Source organism: Mus caroli, chromosome 13 (genome assembly GCF_900094665.2).
Source record: "Mus caroli chromosome 13, CAROLI_EIJ_v1.1, whole genome shotgun sequence".
NCBI lineage: Eukaryota > Metazoa > Chordata > Mammalia > Rodentia > Muridae > Mus > Mus caroli.
Window position 1 is genome coordinate 63,461,733 of NC_034582.1, and position 19,298 is coordinate 63,481,030.

At 40.3% G+C, this 19,298-nt stretch overlaps 1 protein-coding gene across 1 annotated transcript in view; it reads right to left on the bottom strand.

The window, feature by feature from the left end:
- Positions 1–19,298, bottom strand: part of Adcy2 (adenylate cyclase 2) — a 389,152-nt gene that overhangs the window by 85,941 nt on the left and 283,913 nt on the right. The window contains exons 11-14 of the mRNA XM_021179908.2: positions 19,095–19,138; positions 15,440–15,520; positions 8,722–8,791; positions 5,378–5,475 (exon numbers count right to left, since the gene is read on the bottom strand). Coding sequence (XP_021035567.1) covers positions 5,378–5,475; positions 8,722–8,791; positions 15,440–15,520; positions 19,095–19,138 — 293 coding nt within the window. The remainder of the gene's footprint in view (positions 1–5,377; positions 5,476–8,721; positions 8,792–15,439; positions 15,521–19,094; positions 19,139–19,298) is intronic.

Consider the following 19,298-nt stretch of genomic DNA (forward strand, 5'->3'; position numbering starts at 1 on the left):
TTTTGGAGAAGGTACCATGAGGTGCTGAGAAGAAGGTATATCCTTTTGTTTTAGGATAAAATGTTCTGTAGATACCTGTTAGATCCATTTGTTTCATAACTTCTGTTAGTTTCACTGTGTCTCTGCTTAGTTTCTGTTTCCAGGATCTGTCCATTGATGAGAGTGGGATGTTAAAGTCTCCCACTATTATTGTGTGAGGTGCAATGTGTGCTTTGAGCTTTACTAAAGTTTCTTTAATGAATGTGACTGCCCTTGCATTTGGAACATAGATATTCAGAATTGAGAGTTCCTCTTGGAAGATTTTAGCTTTTATGTGTATGAAGTGTCCCTCCTTGTCTTTTTTGATAACTTTGGGTTGGAAGTTGATTTTATTCGATATTAGAATGGCTACTCCTGCTTGTTTCTTCAGACCACTTGCTTGGAAAACAGTTTTCCAGCCTTTCACTCTGAAGTAGTGTCTGTCTTTTTCCCTGAGATGGTTTTACTATACGCAGGAAAATGTTGGGTCCTGTTTGTGTAGCTAGTCTTTTAGTCTATGTCTTTTTATTGGGGAATTGAGTCTATTGATATTAAGAGATATTAAGGAAAAGTAATTGTTGCTTTCTGTCATTTTTGTTGTTAGAGTTAGGATTCTGCTCTTGTGGCTGTCTTCTGTTAGGTTTGTTGAAGGATTACTTTTTTGCTTTTTCTAGGATGTAATTTCCATCATTGTATTGTTTTTTCCCCATTATTATCCTTTGCAGGGCTAGGTTCGTGGAAAGATATTGTGTGAATTTGGTTTTGTCNTGGAATACTTTGGTTTCTCCATCTATGTTAATTGGGAGTTTTTCTGGGTATAGTAGCCTGGGCTGGCAGTTGTGTTCTCTTAGTGTCAGTATAACATCTGTCCAGGATCTTCTGGCTTTCATAGTCTCTGGTTAGAAGTCTGGCCTGCCTTTATATGTTACTTGACTTTTTTCCTTTACTGCTTTTAATATTCTGTCTTTATTTAGTGCATTTGTTGTTCTGATTATTATGTGTCAGGAGGAATTCCTTTTCTGGTCCAGTCTATTTGGAGTCTGTAGGCTTCTTTTATGTTCTTGGGCATCTCTTTCTTTAGTTTTGGGAAGTTTTCTTCTATAATTTTGTTGAAGATATTTGCTGGCCCTTTAAGTTGAAAATCTTCATTCTCATCTACTCCTATTATCCATAGGTTTGGTCTTCTCACTGTGTCCTGGATCTCCTGGATGTTTTTTTTTTTTTGAATTAGCTTCTTTTTGCATTTTGCATTTTCTTTGATTGTTGTGTCCATGATCCCTATGGAATCTTCTGCACCTGAGATTCTCTCTTCCATCTCTTGTATTCTGTTGCTGATGCTCGCTTCTATGGTTCTTGATTTCTTTCCTAAGATTTCTATCTCCAGAGTTATCTCTTTTTGGATTTTCTATATTGTTTTTCCTTCCATTTTTAGATCCTGGGTGGTTTTGTTCAATACCATCACCTGTTTGGTAATGTTTTCCTGTAATTCTCTAAGGGATTTTTGTGTTTCCTCTTTAAAGGCTTCTAGCTGTTTGCCTGTGTTTTCCTTTATTTCTCTCTTAAAGTCCTCCATCATCATCATGAGAAGTGACTTTAGATCCATGTCTTGTTTTTCTGGTGTGATGGTGTATCCAGGACTTGCTAAGGTGGGAGAGTTTGGTTCTGATGATGCCAAGTAACCTTCGTTTCTGTTGCTTCTGTTTTTATGCTTTCCTCCTGCCATCTCTCAAGTGCTTGCTGCCCTCACTATATCTGATTGGAGCTTGTCCTTCCTATAATCCTAGTTGATTCAGGACTCCTCAGAGTCCAACTTTCCCTGTGATCCTTTGATTGTGCGATCCTGTGAACCTGAGATTCTGGGTGTATCAGAGTTCTTGGCAGTCAAGCTCCTCTGAGACCCTGAAATACTGGTGTGACCCAGCTCCTGTTATCCTGGGATCTTGTTGTCCTATGATTCTGGGCATGTTACAGTGCCTGGAAATGGTGTCTCCTTTGAGGACCGTGGAGCTGTCTGGCCTGTTTGGAACCAAGGTAAACCAGAACTGATCAAAAAGAACCTGAGCCTCTGGTTAGGAAGGGCTCCTATGTCCTTGTTCCTGCTGTCACAGGCCGTCACAATTGGATTGGAACTGATGTTGGATTGGAATTTAGGATTACCAGTGATCCTAAGATCATGTGAAGAGTTCTCTAGGAACCGTGGGGATGTCTGCTGACTCCTTGCCCAAGGTGACCTGGTGCTGGTGCAGACCACAAGGGACTTGTGCCCCTGGTTAGGCTGGTTTTCTGCTTCCTTAATGCCGTCTCAGGTCCCTCGAGATTGGATTGGAACTGATGTTGTGTTCCACTCACCAGTGATCCTAAGATCGAGTGGAGAGTCCTCTAGGGACGGTGGGAGTGTCTGCTGACTCCTTGCCCAAGGTGACCCGTGCTGGCGCTGATCAGAAGGGGTTGCAATCTGTTTCTTAACTGAGAATTATGAAGCATTTTTTTCTCAGTCTTTTGTCTTCCTTGGGGATTTTTTTTAAAAAACAACCATTCATTTTTCCAGTGATCGACAGCCCCTGCATCACTTAGGATGTAGGTAATATAGAGGTTCACGTAATGGATAGATGCAGGAAAACGAATTTATGCACTTGCCAGTGGCGCTGTGCCCCAGTTCCCTGGGTGATCATGACTCCACGACAAACTTCTGCTCCCTGGCAGCCCTAGTGGAGCACACACATTTCTCTCACATACCAGCTGCTTCAGGCCTGGTACTAGAAAGGAATTTAATTTGTTGGCATTTTTGAACGGAAGGCTGATCAGCTGACAGTGGGAAATTTCACTGAGGAAATTTTTTTTTTTTAAAGCAGAGAAGAAGGGTGCCTTGGGGGCCCATGCCTGCTGATGCTAATTTGTAAAAAAGGAGGAAATCTGGTGGGAACCTCTCCAAAACTGGTGAGACAGCTGAGGAACTGTGTGCATGAGTAATGCCATGGCTGGCTATCACTCCTGTGAATGTCAGGGTTCTGGCTCAGTGCCCAGGATGAAAACCTTTGTTGTATAGAGGGGAAGATAGTGCTTGCTTCTAATTGCAAAGCATCTTTATCAGGAAAGGGTGCCACTCAATCTGAGCAGGTTAGCTGCCCACAAATCCTGGCTGCACTACACAGGATAAACGGCAGTACAATATTGAATCCTGGTAGATTGAAAATGCTTTTTTCTTTTCTTTTTTGGCTCCTACAGAATAGGCAGTGACTAGAGAAAATCTATTTCAGAATATATATATATTCATATACATATACAGACACATATCTCCATTTATAATAGGAAGGATGGATTTCCTAAAACTTCCTTTAAGCTATAAAACAAAAGTCATCTTCTTTGGAGACAGCCATATGAAAGTAAGTGTGAGAGGAAGGACCCTTTAGGAATTAGGACGGCAAAAGCAGTGGATAGAGCTCAGGGTATAGATCCTGTAAGCAGAACAGAGATCTGTGTTCTGAGCAAACCTGCCTTGGCTATATGTGGGGATGTGACTGGATCACCAGTCCGGATACTGCTCCTGTCTGTCGAATGACATTGAAACAGGACCTCGGGTGTCATGGTGGAGGTAGACTGCTTCTATCCCCCCAATTTTGGTGCATCTCCCATGAGGTTAGGTTATTTCTTTAGAGGGAGGATTGGTACAGAAACCTTTATTAGTGCTCAGTCGATGCCCATCAAGGATCACTATTTTCCCTTGTCAAAAGACTGGAACCTATTCCTGTTCTTGGATCGAGACCTTGCATTTTAAGTTACTCCAAAAAGTTAATCCAGCTGGGCCTGTCAATCACCTGACATGGAACCACTTCTAAGGCAGGCTGATTCACCTTGAGCCATGCTAAGGTGATGGGAGGAATAATGTACTTTCCCTTATCAGACACTCTGCCCTCAGAATTGTCACTTGCTGAGTGCTAGGCTAAGCCTGCCTGATTTTCTGAATTACTTGGCAAAGTGTAAATTTTTCTTTTCTCCATCTCTTTCTTTCAGATGTGTGCCATAGTCCCAACCTTTAAAGAAAGAGTGAGGGGGCACCTCTCTCTGTCTCTGTCTTTCTGTCTCTGCCTCTCTGTCTCTGTCTCTGTCTCTGTCTCTGTCTCTCTCTCTCTGACATTTCTACCATACAGTTGCTTACAAATGGCACAGGTTTCCTCTCTTTTCCCTTTTCCATTATTTTCCTGCAGGAAGCCTCTCAGATTTACAACTTACCTGTGATGTTTTTTTCTCTTTCAAACTCTAATAAAACTTTCTTCAAGACTGTCTCTGGGTCTGTTATTAAATTCTCTTACTAATGAGTCTAAGAACACTGAGATGAGACTCCAATTCCCCCAGTTACAATATAATGCTTTTTTTTTTGAGTTGGTGGAACCTGAAGGACTCTATCCTAAAAGACAGGACCTGCATGGCTCACATTTCTCCTTGTGTTCACGTCTCTCTTAAAACCAGCTGGAAGCTGACCTATGACAGTGGGCGGATTTAAGATGAAAGAAGGGTAGGTGCATAACTCACAGAACTTACAAAAAATGGAGGAATGGCATTTGTAGAGCAGGTGTCCATCTTCACCCCACGACACTGTGTATGTACATATGTGCACACAAACATGTGCAGGGGTGCTTTTCTCTGTATGTGTGCTGTGGATGCCAGAAGTTGACACCAGGTACCTTCCCCTATTGCTGTCTGCCATATTTTTCGAAATCAAGTTTCTCATCTAACCTGAAGCTTGCCATTTTGGCTAGAAGAGTCGACCAAAAAGATCCCAGGATCCACTTGTCTCTGACCCCATCCAGCGCTGGAGGTGCAGGATGGGGTGTCAGACTGATTTTTCTTTATTTTTTTAAACTGTAGGTGTTAGGACTTTCACGTCAGTTCCTCATGTTTATTATTTGAGCAGTTTATCACTGAGACATTTCATAAGCCCCAACAATGGTGTTAAAATCAGAAAGGGTACTGATTGGTCTGAAGATGCGGCATAATAGCAGGGCACTCAACTCACATGCACAAGGCTCTGGGTTTGGTCCCTGACATTGCAGGAAATCAGAACACCTTGCATCATCAGATCAGGGAGTAATTTCTGGCTTTCCTTATAGAAATTATTCCCTGATCTGATAATGTTCAGTCTCAAGAATTGAGGCTGATATGCTTTATCTACAAAGAGCTCAATTGCAAGGTGTTATTATCACATGGCCACCAAAATCTGCATTATGTTTCAAGTACTGTGATATGAAGAATGGCCCTCTGTTTGTAAAAGTACATGCTTGCACATCCTTCAAACACACTGAGGCTTCGGGAGAGAGGCACAGCAGCTGAGAATCCCAACGGGGCGGGTTCATGAACTTACTTTGGCAGTACAAGAATCTGTACAATGAAGATACAGAGGAAGATGAGGCAGGCACAGGTCACGTAGTACTTGAATGCTGGCAGTGCAGTGGCTCGGTACTGAGGAGGAAAAGGACACTGTGAGAGATGGTTGATTGCTGCCACGAGAAGAGCTACAACAGAGCTACCCAGCAGCCTTGTATCTGGGGCAGGATGACACTTGCAAATTGCAGATTTCAGCAGAAACAAGCTATGGCTGCTCATCCCAGTTCGTCAAATGTCCTCCCTCCAAATGTACTGTGAGTGACTTGCAAAGGCTGCGGTGTATGAGTAAATGTTCGAGATCCACGGATCTGTAACGGGTTCAAGCCAGTTAGGAAGGAAGCACCCCAGACGGAAGCCGAGTGGGAGGGCTTAGTGGGTCCTTCCTGTGTGGGTCCTAGTTTCTATAGTCTACCATTATTTTCAGAAAAAGAATGACTTTCCAAATAATGACACTTTTAAACAGACATATGAAATGCACACATTTCAATGTTTTGTCTCATCATTGATCTCAGGGCTACTTAAAGTGTTGAATGAAGGTATGTGGCATTGGTTCTGAGGCTGGCTCAGGGAGCCTCCTTTGTCTTGTCCAACACCATTAGCAGGGGTTCTGTCTACGATGCAGGACCACTGTTCTCAACTGACTTAGGAACACAAAGCCAGGCATCACTGCATCCTTGATGACTGTGGTGGTGGTGGTCTTTGCCCCAAGTGATTTACAACTCTGAATGCTTTACATACAAAATGCAAAATACCAACAAGACACCCACAGGGAGGCAGAAACTATTTCTGTCCCTGCTTCTGGTTGAAGGAACTGCAGGCCAGAATTCATTTTAATATTAATGATTGATATGCTAAGGGACTGGCAGTGCGTGAAGCCCTAGTTTCTGCATCAGGAAAAGCAAATGCAGTCTTCCACACAGGAAGCTACGCTGATTTCCCTAACAAGGCTCATAACAAAGTGGAAGGAGACAAAGTTTTATGAAATGGCACTGTAACTTCTTGCAGATGCTCTCAGGTCCTATCAGCTATATCCACCTAGCCTGGTTCCAGAGTTAGAAAGAAACAGATGCGGTTCTTAGATGTGAGCCACTCGGGTTTTGGTGTTGAAAGACAGCAGCTCTCCCTTTTGTCTCTTGATGATTCTTTCTACGTATGTCTGCCTGTATTCTCTCCCCCTTTCGCTGGAAGTGCAGGCTGTGGGTGCTTAAGTTCCAGCATTCTCCATACTTTGCCTTAGCGTTGGCATCTGCAGATGTGCACACATGGGGAGAGTGTGTACAGTCTCTCCAAAGCTGAGGTCTTAACGATGACTACCTTCTCCTTATTAGAATTTTGTTCCTACTGAATTTTGTGTCTTAATATCCAGGACAATTTGCATGCTGATGAAGGCGTGTCATTAGCATAACTGCTGGAATGTGATTAGACCATATGCATTCTGTTCCCTCCTTAGTTTTTAACTTCTCCGGGGCTTTGCATGGAGATGGTTTGGATTGGCTTTTTGGTAATGATCACGGGTTTCTAGCAGGAAGGAAGAGTGTGGCCGTTATATAACAAACATCCTTTTGTATCTCTTAGCATCACTCCAGGGTGAGATGTTATTAAGTAATAAGTTGGTAAAAATTTTTAGACAGTATTTTACCAAAAAAGTGGCAAGTGATCTTGGTGTACCAGGTACACCAAGGGGACTTGGGAGAGCCTATAAAATCCACCTTCATGGACTCTAAAAGACTTTACTTTTTTATTTTTTATTAGATATTTTCTTTATTTATATTTCAAATGTTAGCCCTTTCCCAGTTTCTCCTCTGGAAATCCCCTACTCCATCCCCTCTCTCCCTGCTTCTATGAGGGTGTTCTCCTACCTATCCACTCACTTATGCCTCACTGCCCTGGCATTCCCCTACAATGGGGCATCAAGCCTTCACAGGACCAAGGGCCTCTCCTCTCATTGATGCCTGACAAGGCCATCCTCTGCTACATATGCAGCTGGAGCCATGGGTTGCTCCATGTGTACTCTCTGAAAGACTTTTAATGTTGGATGTTTTCACTCCGTTTTCTAGAAAACGATGCGCTGAGTCTTCTGTGCAGAATATTCATAACAGTCATGCAAATGCTACCACTAATCTAATCATTTTGTTCAAACTGAGTGTGTAATGATGTGGTTGGATGATGGACGTGGCCTCTGAACCATGTTCCTTCTTTCTATCAACACAAATCAAGAAGTGAGTGGATTTCAGGTGGCCTAACAGGACCTAGGAAGACTTTTTAACCTGCGCTTAGCAGATCTATAAAAGTCAAACATCTGCTGCTTGTTTTTGAGCCTAAACCAGCTCATTAGGACTCCTGGTGCCAGCAAAATTAAAAGTTTGAGTTTTCTAATCTTCTTAACACAGAAGTTAGATGTAAACCTCTGACTTTTGTCAACGAATCAGAACAATTTGTGTAACAACATTGTCAATTTATTGGAAGTAATTTTTCTTTTAATGTGGTGGTTCTCAACTGGTGTGTGGGCCATTAAGCCCTTTGGTGGGGTCAAATGACTCTTTCAGAGGGGTTGCCTAAATCCATTGGAAAACACAGATATTTACATTATGAATCATAACAGTAGCAAAATTACAGTTATGGCATAGCAATGAAAATAACATTATGGCTTGGGGCCACCAGAACATGAGGAACTGTATTCAAGGGTTTCAGTATTAAGAAGGTTCAGAAACACTGTTTAAACGACTTTTCTGAGAGAATTACACACAAGAAGTCAAACATTCGCTATTATTGTTTTTTTTTTGTTGTTGGTTTTTGTTTTTGTTTTTTTTCTGAATCTCAATTGTAGAACATGAGGAACTGTATTCAAGGGTTTCAGCATTAAGAAGGTTCAGAAACACTGTTTAAAAGACTTTTCTGAGAGAATTACACACAAGAAGTCAAACATTCGCTATTATTGTTTTTTTGTTTTTTTTTTTTTTTTTTTCTGAATCTCAACTGTATATCATTTACTACCAAGAGTGCAGAGAATACCACTGGGTCAGAGAGAGCATTTGGCAAAAAAGAAATGTTATGAAAGAGTGCCCAGGAGCAGTAGAGGTGAGGTACATACACGGCACTGACCCAGTTAGAGATGGTGCAGACTGGGGTTGCAGAAATCAATGCCCTAGGTACATGTCTGAAATCGTCAGAGAGCAAATTCAACAAATGCCTCAAACATGGATATTAGTGAAGTATTTAACCAAAAACTATATTAAAAACATCCACTCAGTTTCATGATTGATATCAAAACTACATTTCAGAAAGAAAATTATAATAGTTTAAAGAGGAAAAATGGCTTACTTCTTTTTCTATATTTTTGTTATAGAAAAACAGGGAGATTCTTTGAATGTCTTCTGACTTGAGCCATTGCCTAGAGGTGAGGAAGACAGACAACATCAAACATCCAACTAAGCATCCACAATGATTTACAAAAGCAAGCAAACCGTCCAGTGTTCCCGGTTTAAACCCTGCCATGCTGAATATATTTTTGGCATGTAATAGCAATTTATTTGGTTTGGATACTAGAAATGGCTACAAATGCTACAGGAGTAGTCACACAATGCCCTTCTGGGGAAAAAAAAATCACATAATACAACTGTCACATTAAATCCAAACTAAAGTTAACCAAATTAACTAGCTCAAAAAATACCTCATCCCAAGGATACAGCTAAGTCCACACTTCTTCCATGCTCACCAAAAATCCTCTTATTGTCATTTTCTCATTTCAAGGCAATAAAAACCATGTCAGGAAGTTCTCAGGAGATGCTAAAAATAAGGCTTATGTGTAAGCACTGCCATGACCTGTCGAGTTCGTCTTTTGGGCATGTTCCTGGGAATGGCATAATCAGGTCATATATAGGCATACTTTTAGGTTTTTGAAGAACCTTTACAAGGATTTCCATAGTGACTGGAGTCATTAAAATAGAAATTTGTTTATGGGAATCAGGAAAGAGGAGGCTGGGGAAAGAAGAAAAAAGGTGTATGGGGCTGGGGGAGGGTATACAGTCAAAATATATGATATGCTTGTGTAAAAATGTCTTTATGGAATTCAGTGCCATACACAATGAATAGAGCTTAGTGAAAATGTCTTTATGGAATCCAGTGCCATGCACAATGAATACACCTTATTAAAAATTACTAAAAACATCAATTTAAAGACCCACAGGTTTATGATGCTGGCACAAACCAAAAACATCACAAACACAAGCACATAACCCTGATACCGAGAAATGAATAAAAATTATATGGATGAGATCATCCTTCCAGATCAGCAACTTCACGAATCTGTTTCAGGTAGATTATACAGTGGTAATATCAGGAGAAATCTGCTCACTGCAACCCCAGGCAATGGAAGCACTGGGCACAGGACACGGGACCTGAGCATAGAATGTGCGGCACAGCTTCACAAGTGACAACAGAATGAGAAAAGCGTGAAGGAGAAAGACAGCTTTCTCAAATGAATCATGATAGAAATGCAAAGCAAATCCTAAATCCAATACAGAAAAGTGCCTGTGAATACCAAGAACAAATCATTACTGATTGGTTTGGATCACTACTCATTGAAGGACAAACATACTTATTTTCCTATGTTTCCTTTAATAAAACTTTCTGTTTAAAAAAATATAATAGTCTCAAATATGTGGCCTGTATATATTTATATACTCATATGTTTATAGCTGCACTTAACACATATTTACACAGGCATCTAGATATGGGCGTTTAATATTTTTATTATCCATATATTAGCATCTATCTATCTCTACCATTTATCTATCCATCTATCTATCTATCATCTAATTTTCATTTATCTATCTAATCTATTATCTATCTATCTACCTATCTATCATGTATCTATCATATATATCACCTGTCAATCATTTATCTATCTAATCTATCAATCTATCATCTATCTATCTATTTAAATGCATCTCCTTTTATTCATCCACCTGTTTGTATATATGCCCATCTGCCTATCTTTATATCCAGGTATGTATGTACCTACCTATCTATCTGAGTATATGCATTAGAAAATCCCAGAGAATTGTGTTTCACATAGTTTTCCAAAAACGTCATATAAATATTTCAGCAATTATTAAATCACATGAATTTATTCTTTAAAAAGTTAGATTTGTTTATCATTTATTTGGGTTTGGAGCACAACACACCACAGTGCATGTATGGATGGGAGAGGACAATTTGTGGGAATTGGTCTCCCTTTCCATGATGTGGGTCCCAGAAATCAAACCCAGGTCAAGAGGTTTGGGAGCAAGCTCCTTTGCCCACTTAGCCATCTTGCTGGCCCTGAAAATTTTAATACAGTACTTTCCAATACAATGAATTAGAGAGATGCAGGATGAACATGTGAGGAATCATGGGACTGAAGTAAGTGAAATGGTCTGACAGCCAAACACTCAGTAAGATTCCAGATTAGGCCTCTAGAGCAGACTGGCACTCAGGACTGTGGTTAATGGCACAATAGCCAGGAGACCAAGAATGCTAAGGTGGGGTTTCCAGGGTCTCAGACACCTTTGCTGTCTAACTCTCCCACACAGATGGTCACATCAACTTGACTGACTCAGAAGACAGGACTACCAGTGACCCTTTTACAACTTAGAATCCAGAACCAATAGTGTGTTCCAGAATAGCTATCATTAAAAGTAGATTGGACATCTGCACTGCTTCACTAAAGAAGGTTAAATTACAGGTTTAAAAAACAGATGTTGTAGGTATTTCTGATACTGTTAGCAGAGGTAGAATTTGATCTATTTTATAAGACTATTGTAGGGTTCAACTCCTGATTTTATTTCCACTTTTAAAAGTTCACTCTTATTTATTTCAAATTCTTAAATTCCATTCTTACTTTATTTAAAAAACAAAACAAAACAAAAAACCAAAAAAAAAAAAAACAAATTTCTATTTTGGGGAAGCAGTTTTGAAATTTTTAAATTAGAAATCACAGTTGATTCCTATGAAAATGCCCAGAAAATAAAAATAAATTTTATTTTGTTTATAATTTTGATTACATGTTAATTGATTTTGTGGGCATGCATGCATGTGTGTATGTGTGTGTGTGTGTGTGTGTGCATGCACTCCTGCTGCGTGTGCACTTAGGCACACACAGGCCACTGCTGTTGTGTGGATGTTAGAGGATACCTTAGGGAGCTCAATTCTTACTGGTCATGGAGACTGAATTTAGATCGCCAGGTTTGGTGGCCAGCTCCTTTACCAGTTTTTCTACCTTGTTGGCCCACAAACAAATTTTATCCATACTCGCTGTTAAAACTGTATTCATCAGAATATGTATTTGTATAGCACTTGTAGGTAAACTACCCCCCATTTTTTTTCCTTTATCAAAGAGCAAAATCTAATTTTAAAAAATGCTTCCAGAAGACAGAAATTTGTAAATAAAATGAGAATGAACTTTAGAAACTTTTAGAACGCAGTTCTCTCTTTGTTGCCAGAGTGCACCTACCACATCTGGGTTTACAGCTCCGGCATCTGGCAGGAAGGCACCGGGACAGAACTTACCTGCCCTGGATTACCAAAGCCCAACATGGTAGCCCACAAGCCAGGAATTCCTGAGGAAACAACCAAATCCCAGCCAATCCACACCCTCATTTCCCCTTTCCATAGCAAGGTCTGTGTGACTGTGGCTTTTCTCTTGGAGCAGTAAATGGTGAACAAATCTGACGGCATCTTTGGACTAAGAGACTGTGTTGTTTCCATGGATTTAGTCTCCGTGAAGCCCCCAAATGGCTCCATTCCCTCTCATGTTTTGTATGAAATTCACATTTAGTATTATAGTCTGTCTATTTGATATGCTAGGCCTGCACTCTCCTCACCAGGGTTTGTTCACAGAACTGACTGGCCTGTTTGGATAGAAAGGATTTATGTGGGGCTGATAAGGTCTGATATTGTTTTTGGAAATTAGAACTAGAGAGTGACAGAAAAGACAGGAAAGAAAAGAAAATGAAGGAGGGAAATGGGCAGGGACAGTAAGGGTAGAAGGAGAGAAGAGGGGAGGGGAGAGGAGAAAGGGGCAGATAGTAGGAGTGTAGAGGGCAGGAAACATGCTGTGCGTGCGTGCATGTTATCCTTATCTTCCCTATGTTTCCCATCTGGTAGCATGAAGAGACGGATGCTATCTCTGGCCCACACTGTTGGTGTTTCCCTGTTAATTTGTTTTTTTTTTTCTACTATGATTTATTTATTTTTTTTCTATTTCTAGGAAAAATAAAAGGAGATTACAAGTGAGATCCTATGTGAAGAATGTGGAACACAGCCCCATCTTCCCTGAGAACATTCTCCAGTGGAAGAATAAATGCATGTTCTGAAATGACAGAAGCCATGGAGGGAGAGACTCAGCCATTCTATTTTGGGTTAAATGTTTTAAATGTTTGTGTCTTCCTCAGTGTCATATCTTGAAGCCCTGGCCTCTAACATGGCTGTGTTAGGATGCATGGCCCATTGGGTACTGCAGAGATTAATCAGATCTTGGCAGTGGAGCTGGACTCAGATCAGACAGAAGTGAGTGTGTTGGTCTTGCACTTCATGCATGTACTTGGAAAAGGGAGTTTGCTGTGTCTGATGGTCTGATGCTGAACTTAACATATGGCAATCTGCAGAGAAATCACTGTTTTATATAAATAGAGAGAAACACTAATTGGTAATTCAGTTCCAATGGAATCATTAGGTGGAAACCAGAAGACCAGAGGATCCTACCAAACCCAACAAGATTTAATGGTTAGGGAACAACAAAACATAATCAATGCCAACCAAACCCAGAGGCTGAAGGGCTTACTGATGAGCAGCTCCCTGTCTTGTTTCAAGAACATTAGACTCTTTTCTACTTCATGTGGAAAATGTCGGGAAACTTATGACAGAAACAGTCAAGGCATCCGCTCAAAGCATCTACCTGGAAGCTGTATGGGATCTTGCCTTTTTTGTTTTGTTTTGTTTTGTTTTTGATACATGGTTTCTCTGTGTAGCCCTGGCTGTCCTGGAACTCACTTTGTAGGCCAGGCTGACCTCGAACTCAGAAATCCTCCTGCCTCTGCCTCCTGAGTGCTGGGATTAAAGGTGTGAGCCAAGGATCATGCCATCTTTATGTGCATGTTTGGATAATAATGAGGCAAAGAAAAGCAACAGTTCAAAGTTAACCTTAACAGCAATAAAGCAAAGCCACTGTAGTAGCACTGTCTAATGGTTTCTTGAGAGGATGAATGGTTTGGACAGAAGGGTCCCACCTGAGCACACACTGAGGCTGGGATCAGAGCTTGGAATTTTAGTGTTGCTATTGTTATTGTTATTATTTCTGGCGTTAAAACTCTGTCAGTGGGCAAGAGTTCCTCTTTCTTCTAATGTGTGTTATTCTTGGGGGAAACTAAGTTTTGCATGCTGTTTCCTTTAGTTGGATGACTCTCCCTCTTCCTTATTTTTAGCTGCTAGTGGCTTGTTTCTTTGTGAAGTGCTCGAGTGTTCACTGGACCAGAGGTCAAGCTAATGCTATGAGGATTCCAGAGTCAGCTTTCTACCAGGCTCTCTCATGGAACCTGAGCATACAGGATGATGGTATGTGTGTCAACTTGGACACATGAAAGAGCTATGACAGGCAATAATAGCCATAGCTTGTATATCTTTCTTGCAGCTCACCTGATCAAGATGCTTCATTGCCTAACACACATGCTATACAATAGGCACCTATGGCTTTCTCATAAACACCGTGTGTTCTGCATATCTAGACTGGGGCAGTCTAGGATAAATATGCATTTTACGAAGATGGGCAACTGAGGCCTTGCAACTTTACATTAAGCTATATTAATTGAAGGTGGTGATAGTCGTTTATATTTTTTCAAAAGTTAACTCTGATATAACAAATGAAGTAGGTTACCTTAAATATGGATTTTTTTCCTTAAGCATTTTCTCAAGTCAACCTGCTGTTTCTCATTCTAATTTAATTTTTAAAAAGCACTGATTGTATAGGTGTGCTCAACACTTCATCTGCCGTTGGCTCTCCTGAGATCTCTATGACATAGGTGAGGTCCTTCCTCGCACAGAGAAGGCTCTAGGGTCCAGTCCAGTCCCTAATAACACAAGTGAGTCTTCTATGGCACAGATTGAGTCCCCTAAGACAAAAACAACTTTCTCAATGACATAGGTGAGTCCTCTGTGGCATAGGTGAGTCCTCTATGACACAAGTGAGTCCTCTGTGGCATAGATGAATCCTCTATGACACAGGTGAGTTCTCTTTGACACAAGTGAGTCCTCTGTGACATATATGAGTCCTCTTTGACACAGGTGAGTTCTCTTTGACACAGGTGAGTCCTCTGTGATATATATGAGTCCTCTATGACACAGGAGAGTCCTCTTATGGTATAGGTGACTTTCTCTATGGTGCAGGTGACTCTTCCATGAAACAGGTACTATTCAGTATGACATAAGTGAGGCCCTCTATATCATAGCTGACTTCTCATGTGACATAGCCAAGTCCTACTATGGCACAGGGGAGTTCCTTTATGACATAGATGAGTTTCATGACACAGCTAAGCTTCTCTACACTTTTTAATTTTAAAATATAAAACAAAGAAATATGGGCAATGAATTTAAATGGGGTGGATGCATGGGAAGAATTGGAGGGAGAAAGGGAAGGGGAAAATCATGTAATTTTATTTTAATTTCAAAAAAAAGGCCAAGTATATAATCTGACCCATGACTTTTCTTTGTAGGATTACTTGTCATGGTGTTTATTACTAAGTAACTGAGTGAATCCTTTCTAGACAGAACTTAATTTTTATAGCATAAAAGAAATCCTACAAACATAGAGCAGTTGGAATGAAAATGAGTAACTGTCTGAGAGGCTTGGGTTTGCCATGATAAGGATGGAAGCATTGGTGAGAAGATACTTGGAAAATGTTGCATTGTACTCATGGAAGCACTGGCTAGGAGACACTTGGAAAATGTTACATTGTATTCACACATCAGGCTTTGAAATAAGCTGATCGAAATTTAAAACACTCACTTCTGTGCATTGATCCCGTCAATTGCTTGGATCATCCTTTCATTCAGTTCTTCTTCGAATCGCTTCTTCTGTGACTTAGTTCTACACAGAAAGGAAATACGAGTGAGAATGTTAGTATGAAGGTTAATATGTGGTCAAGTTCTAATGGTAACAAAGCATACACCCACACCAGGGACTAAATAAACTGACCATAATATTTACCACAGTATGTTGGCTTACTATTCTGTGAAACTCACTGGGATTTCAAATCACCACTGGAAGTACTTGGTGTGTGATACTTGTTAAACTTAATTTTATGATTAAAACATGCTGGCTGTAGAACGATCCTTAGAGGAATTTATGTTGGTCATTCCTTTTTGATGTATTTCTCAGCCAGTTTCAAAGAATTTGCAAAGCTACAGTCTCTGTTTGGGCATCTCAAAGCTTCATTTCATATGTAATCTACTGAATATAATTGAATATGACATAAAGATTCTGTGACGTGCAAAAGTCACACTCAAAAGACAACCTGGTTGTGTTTGTAGACTTAGAGATTACCACACATGGTCTTGGAGCAGGTGATCTTAAGACATAACACATGAGAGCTTCTAAGTCTAGATATGCCACTTAAAAGTGGGAATTTCCTCCTGCCAGGAAAGGTGGATAATTTACACGACAATAGCATAAAGGAGAAACTGAGATTGATATGTCTTTTAAGAGTTAAATATCTACTGGAAAGATTAAAAGGCACAGGTTGGCCCTTGCTAGCCAGTCTAGATGAGGCTATGCCAGTCTTCAGACACATGCATCTAGGCAGTTTAAAACTAAATGGATGGATCTGACCTGGAGTAGTGCTGGCACTTTTCCTGAGGTTTGATATACCCATACATACTGATAAGAACACTAACAAGCATGAAATGTCACACTTATTGTTTATCTGTAATGAAATCTCACAGAAATATCAGTGAGCCACAGCAATGTTTGTGCTCTCTACATTTTGACTTTGTTCTTTGTCTCTGTCATTCTGGAAAAGGTCAAGGGCTGATTTCATTCTAAAACAAAAATGACAGAAGGTGGGTGTTCGGACTGTACACATCAAGCCAAATCAATGACGAAGCTTGAGCACACTAAATTCCAATCCTCTCGAAGAAAGCATATTGATTTTGATCCTGTTTGGTTTTGACACTAGAATCCTGAAGTGTCCAATGCAGGATCATCCTGTGCTCTACCTCCGAGCCTCTCCTCTGGCTCGTTGCACTTTTATTTTTTAAGTAGAGCTTAATCAATCACCTGGTGTGGACATGCACCCTTTTTTATGGGCTCCTCCCTGATGTATTTAGACCCTCAGTGCAATCTTCAAGTCCCAGGAGGAGACTGGAGTTTCTGTACTTCCATGGTTTTCTTTCTCACATTTTGGCCAAGTCTAAGGGAATGTGCAGTGAGGTTGGTGCTCACAAGAAAAGGCACATATTTCCTGAGAGGTTGAGCTAATGTGTCAGCTTTGCTAATCTGCTCAGTGGTGGTCAGTGCTAGCACCATGACACCTGTGCAAGGCTCACTATTTCAAACACAACCCGTGAAGTAGCTATGAAGTGCCTATTATAATGAATAATTTAAATGTACCATCCAGGGAATCATTCTGATGTAGACACAGATTTCTTATTTATGTGGCTTCCAATGTTGAGAGTGTAAGCCAACTATACACCTGTTGGTCCTCTCACCAAACCCTCTCGATGGCCTATTGGGACTTGGTCTTTTTGATTCAGAACTGCTGGGTTCTCTGTCCTGTCACTGTCCCCTGACTCTGAGTTCCACTCTGTGCTCCAATCCCCTTTTCCAAATGTGTCAACACTCATCTTGGTTCTGGACTTCTCAGGTCTGTCCAATCCAAGTGCCTGGGTGAGTCCACTTAAAGAGGCACAGATGGTGTCAAGAGAAGTCAGTGCCCTGGTCAGGTACCAACCTCAGAGAGGTTAGTAAGGGTCCAGTTACAGTTCTGGAAGCAGTCTGGCTCAAAAGCTGTGTTCTCTACACAGTTCTTAGAGGCTACTAAAGATCAACAAATATAGACAACATGAAGCAAGTACATAAGAAGGCCCTTTTAACCCACCCATGCTTTAGAAGCACAGTGGCTGGACACTATATAAAATCATCTGCTGACTTCAGCTCTCGTAGTCAGAAGAGTCTTAGGATTGTCCAGTTCCATTGTGTCTTAGGCTCTTCCCCTTTATAATGATTATGCAACAGTATCTATCCCATGGGAACACAGTTGGTATGAGGTTAGATTTTTTCTGACACAAGAGATAAAATGGTAGCAGGCTTTGATTAGACTGCTAGCCACAGTCATCTGTGAAGACACGTCCTGTCTGTGTGGGTTCCTGTGACGCTTTCCCCACTGTATCTTGTCATTTGAAACTGAGTTGCATGGTGGTGAATACAGAAACCAGATGGTCCTGAGAATAATTGCTAAACATGTGTGAACATCTCACCATCCCCAGAAAGGGGAAAGGGGACGCCTTCTCAAGGTAGCATAGAGATATAGAGGTACTGTGTACATCCCCAGAAAGGGGATGCCTTCTCAAGGTAGCATAGAGATATAGAGGTACTGTGTAATCTTAAGATTACCTTTATATAGTATATATTATGGAAACAGAAAGTATTTTGAAAAAACCAAGAGCCTTATCATTTTCATAACATAAAGATGAAAGCACTAAATTTCAATGTTAAAATTTCACACTTGCAGAAATACAAATTAGGGTTCATTACAGTCGTCATATGGAAGGGCTCTGGGAAAACAGACAGGCCTGACAGGCATGTTTGCTTTCTTCTTGGGATACATTGCATATGCTATAGGAAAATATGTTGGATCTTATATTTTTCTTCCATTTTTGTAAACCAAAAAGGTAGTCTCTTTGTAGAGAAAGGAAAGTTACCTTAACTTTTGTGCCAATAGCTTACATTAATTATTCCAATATTACAGTAAAATGTAAGATAAATCGGTGTGATGTTAAATATGTAGTGGGGCTCAAAGAGATTATTACATCAATAAAGACACTGTTACTGTTGCACGGGACACGGGTTCAGTTCCCAGCACCCATGTTATAGTTCCCAACATTTGAAACTCCCAGTCTGAGGGACTCTGTCACCCTCTTTTGGCCTCTGCCGTTCATACAAGCATGTGGTGTACATAGATACATGCATACAAACACCAATACACATAAATTAAACAAAAAGATGGAGATATGGTTTTATTATGGATAGTGGCAGGACACATAAGGACGTTCTTGTAAAGGTCTTTCTTTTTGAGCAGGGTGGGCAGCTTGGGGGTCGCTTTTGGGATTCAAAACAAACATTGATTTTTAAACAGCAGTTAAAAATGTAAAACAATTCAGATATTTAAAACTCTGTATGTCTAGTAGGAAGAGTAATTGCAAGAAAGCATTTAACAGTGTAAAGTGTCGAGCAGGTGGTGTTTTCCTCTTCTCTCTCTCAAGCCTAATAACAAGACACTAATATTCTTATTTTTAGAAGCTGGGAGTAATTTGATAGGGCTCTTCACAGTAGCTGCTCTTTTGGAAGACACCTTTGAAACAGCTCTAATTGATGATAATTACTCTCAGAAATAAATAACAAGCAATATGCCTTCAAAAATTAAATAGTCAATGACAAACCATACCTTAAGGTGCGATTTTGAAAATTATGTTGACCCATTGGCACATCCTGCAATAAAAAAGAAACTTAATTAGTGGTGTCAAAAACATCTTTCAGGAAGAATGTGCTAATGATCCTGAGATGGTATATATTTCTTCTCTTATCATGGTGAATATAATTTAAATAATGAAGTGATAATCTACCTGAGAAAAAAAGGTGTATCATAAAG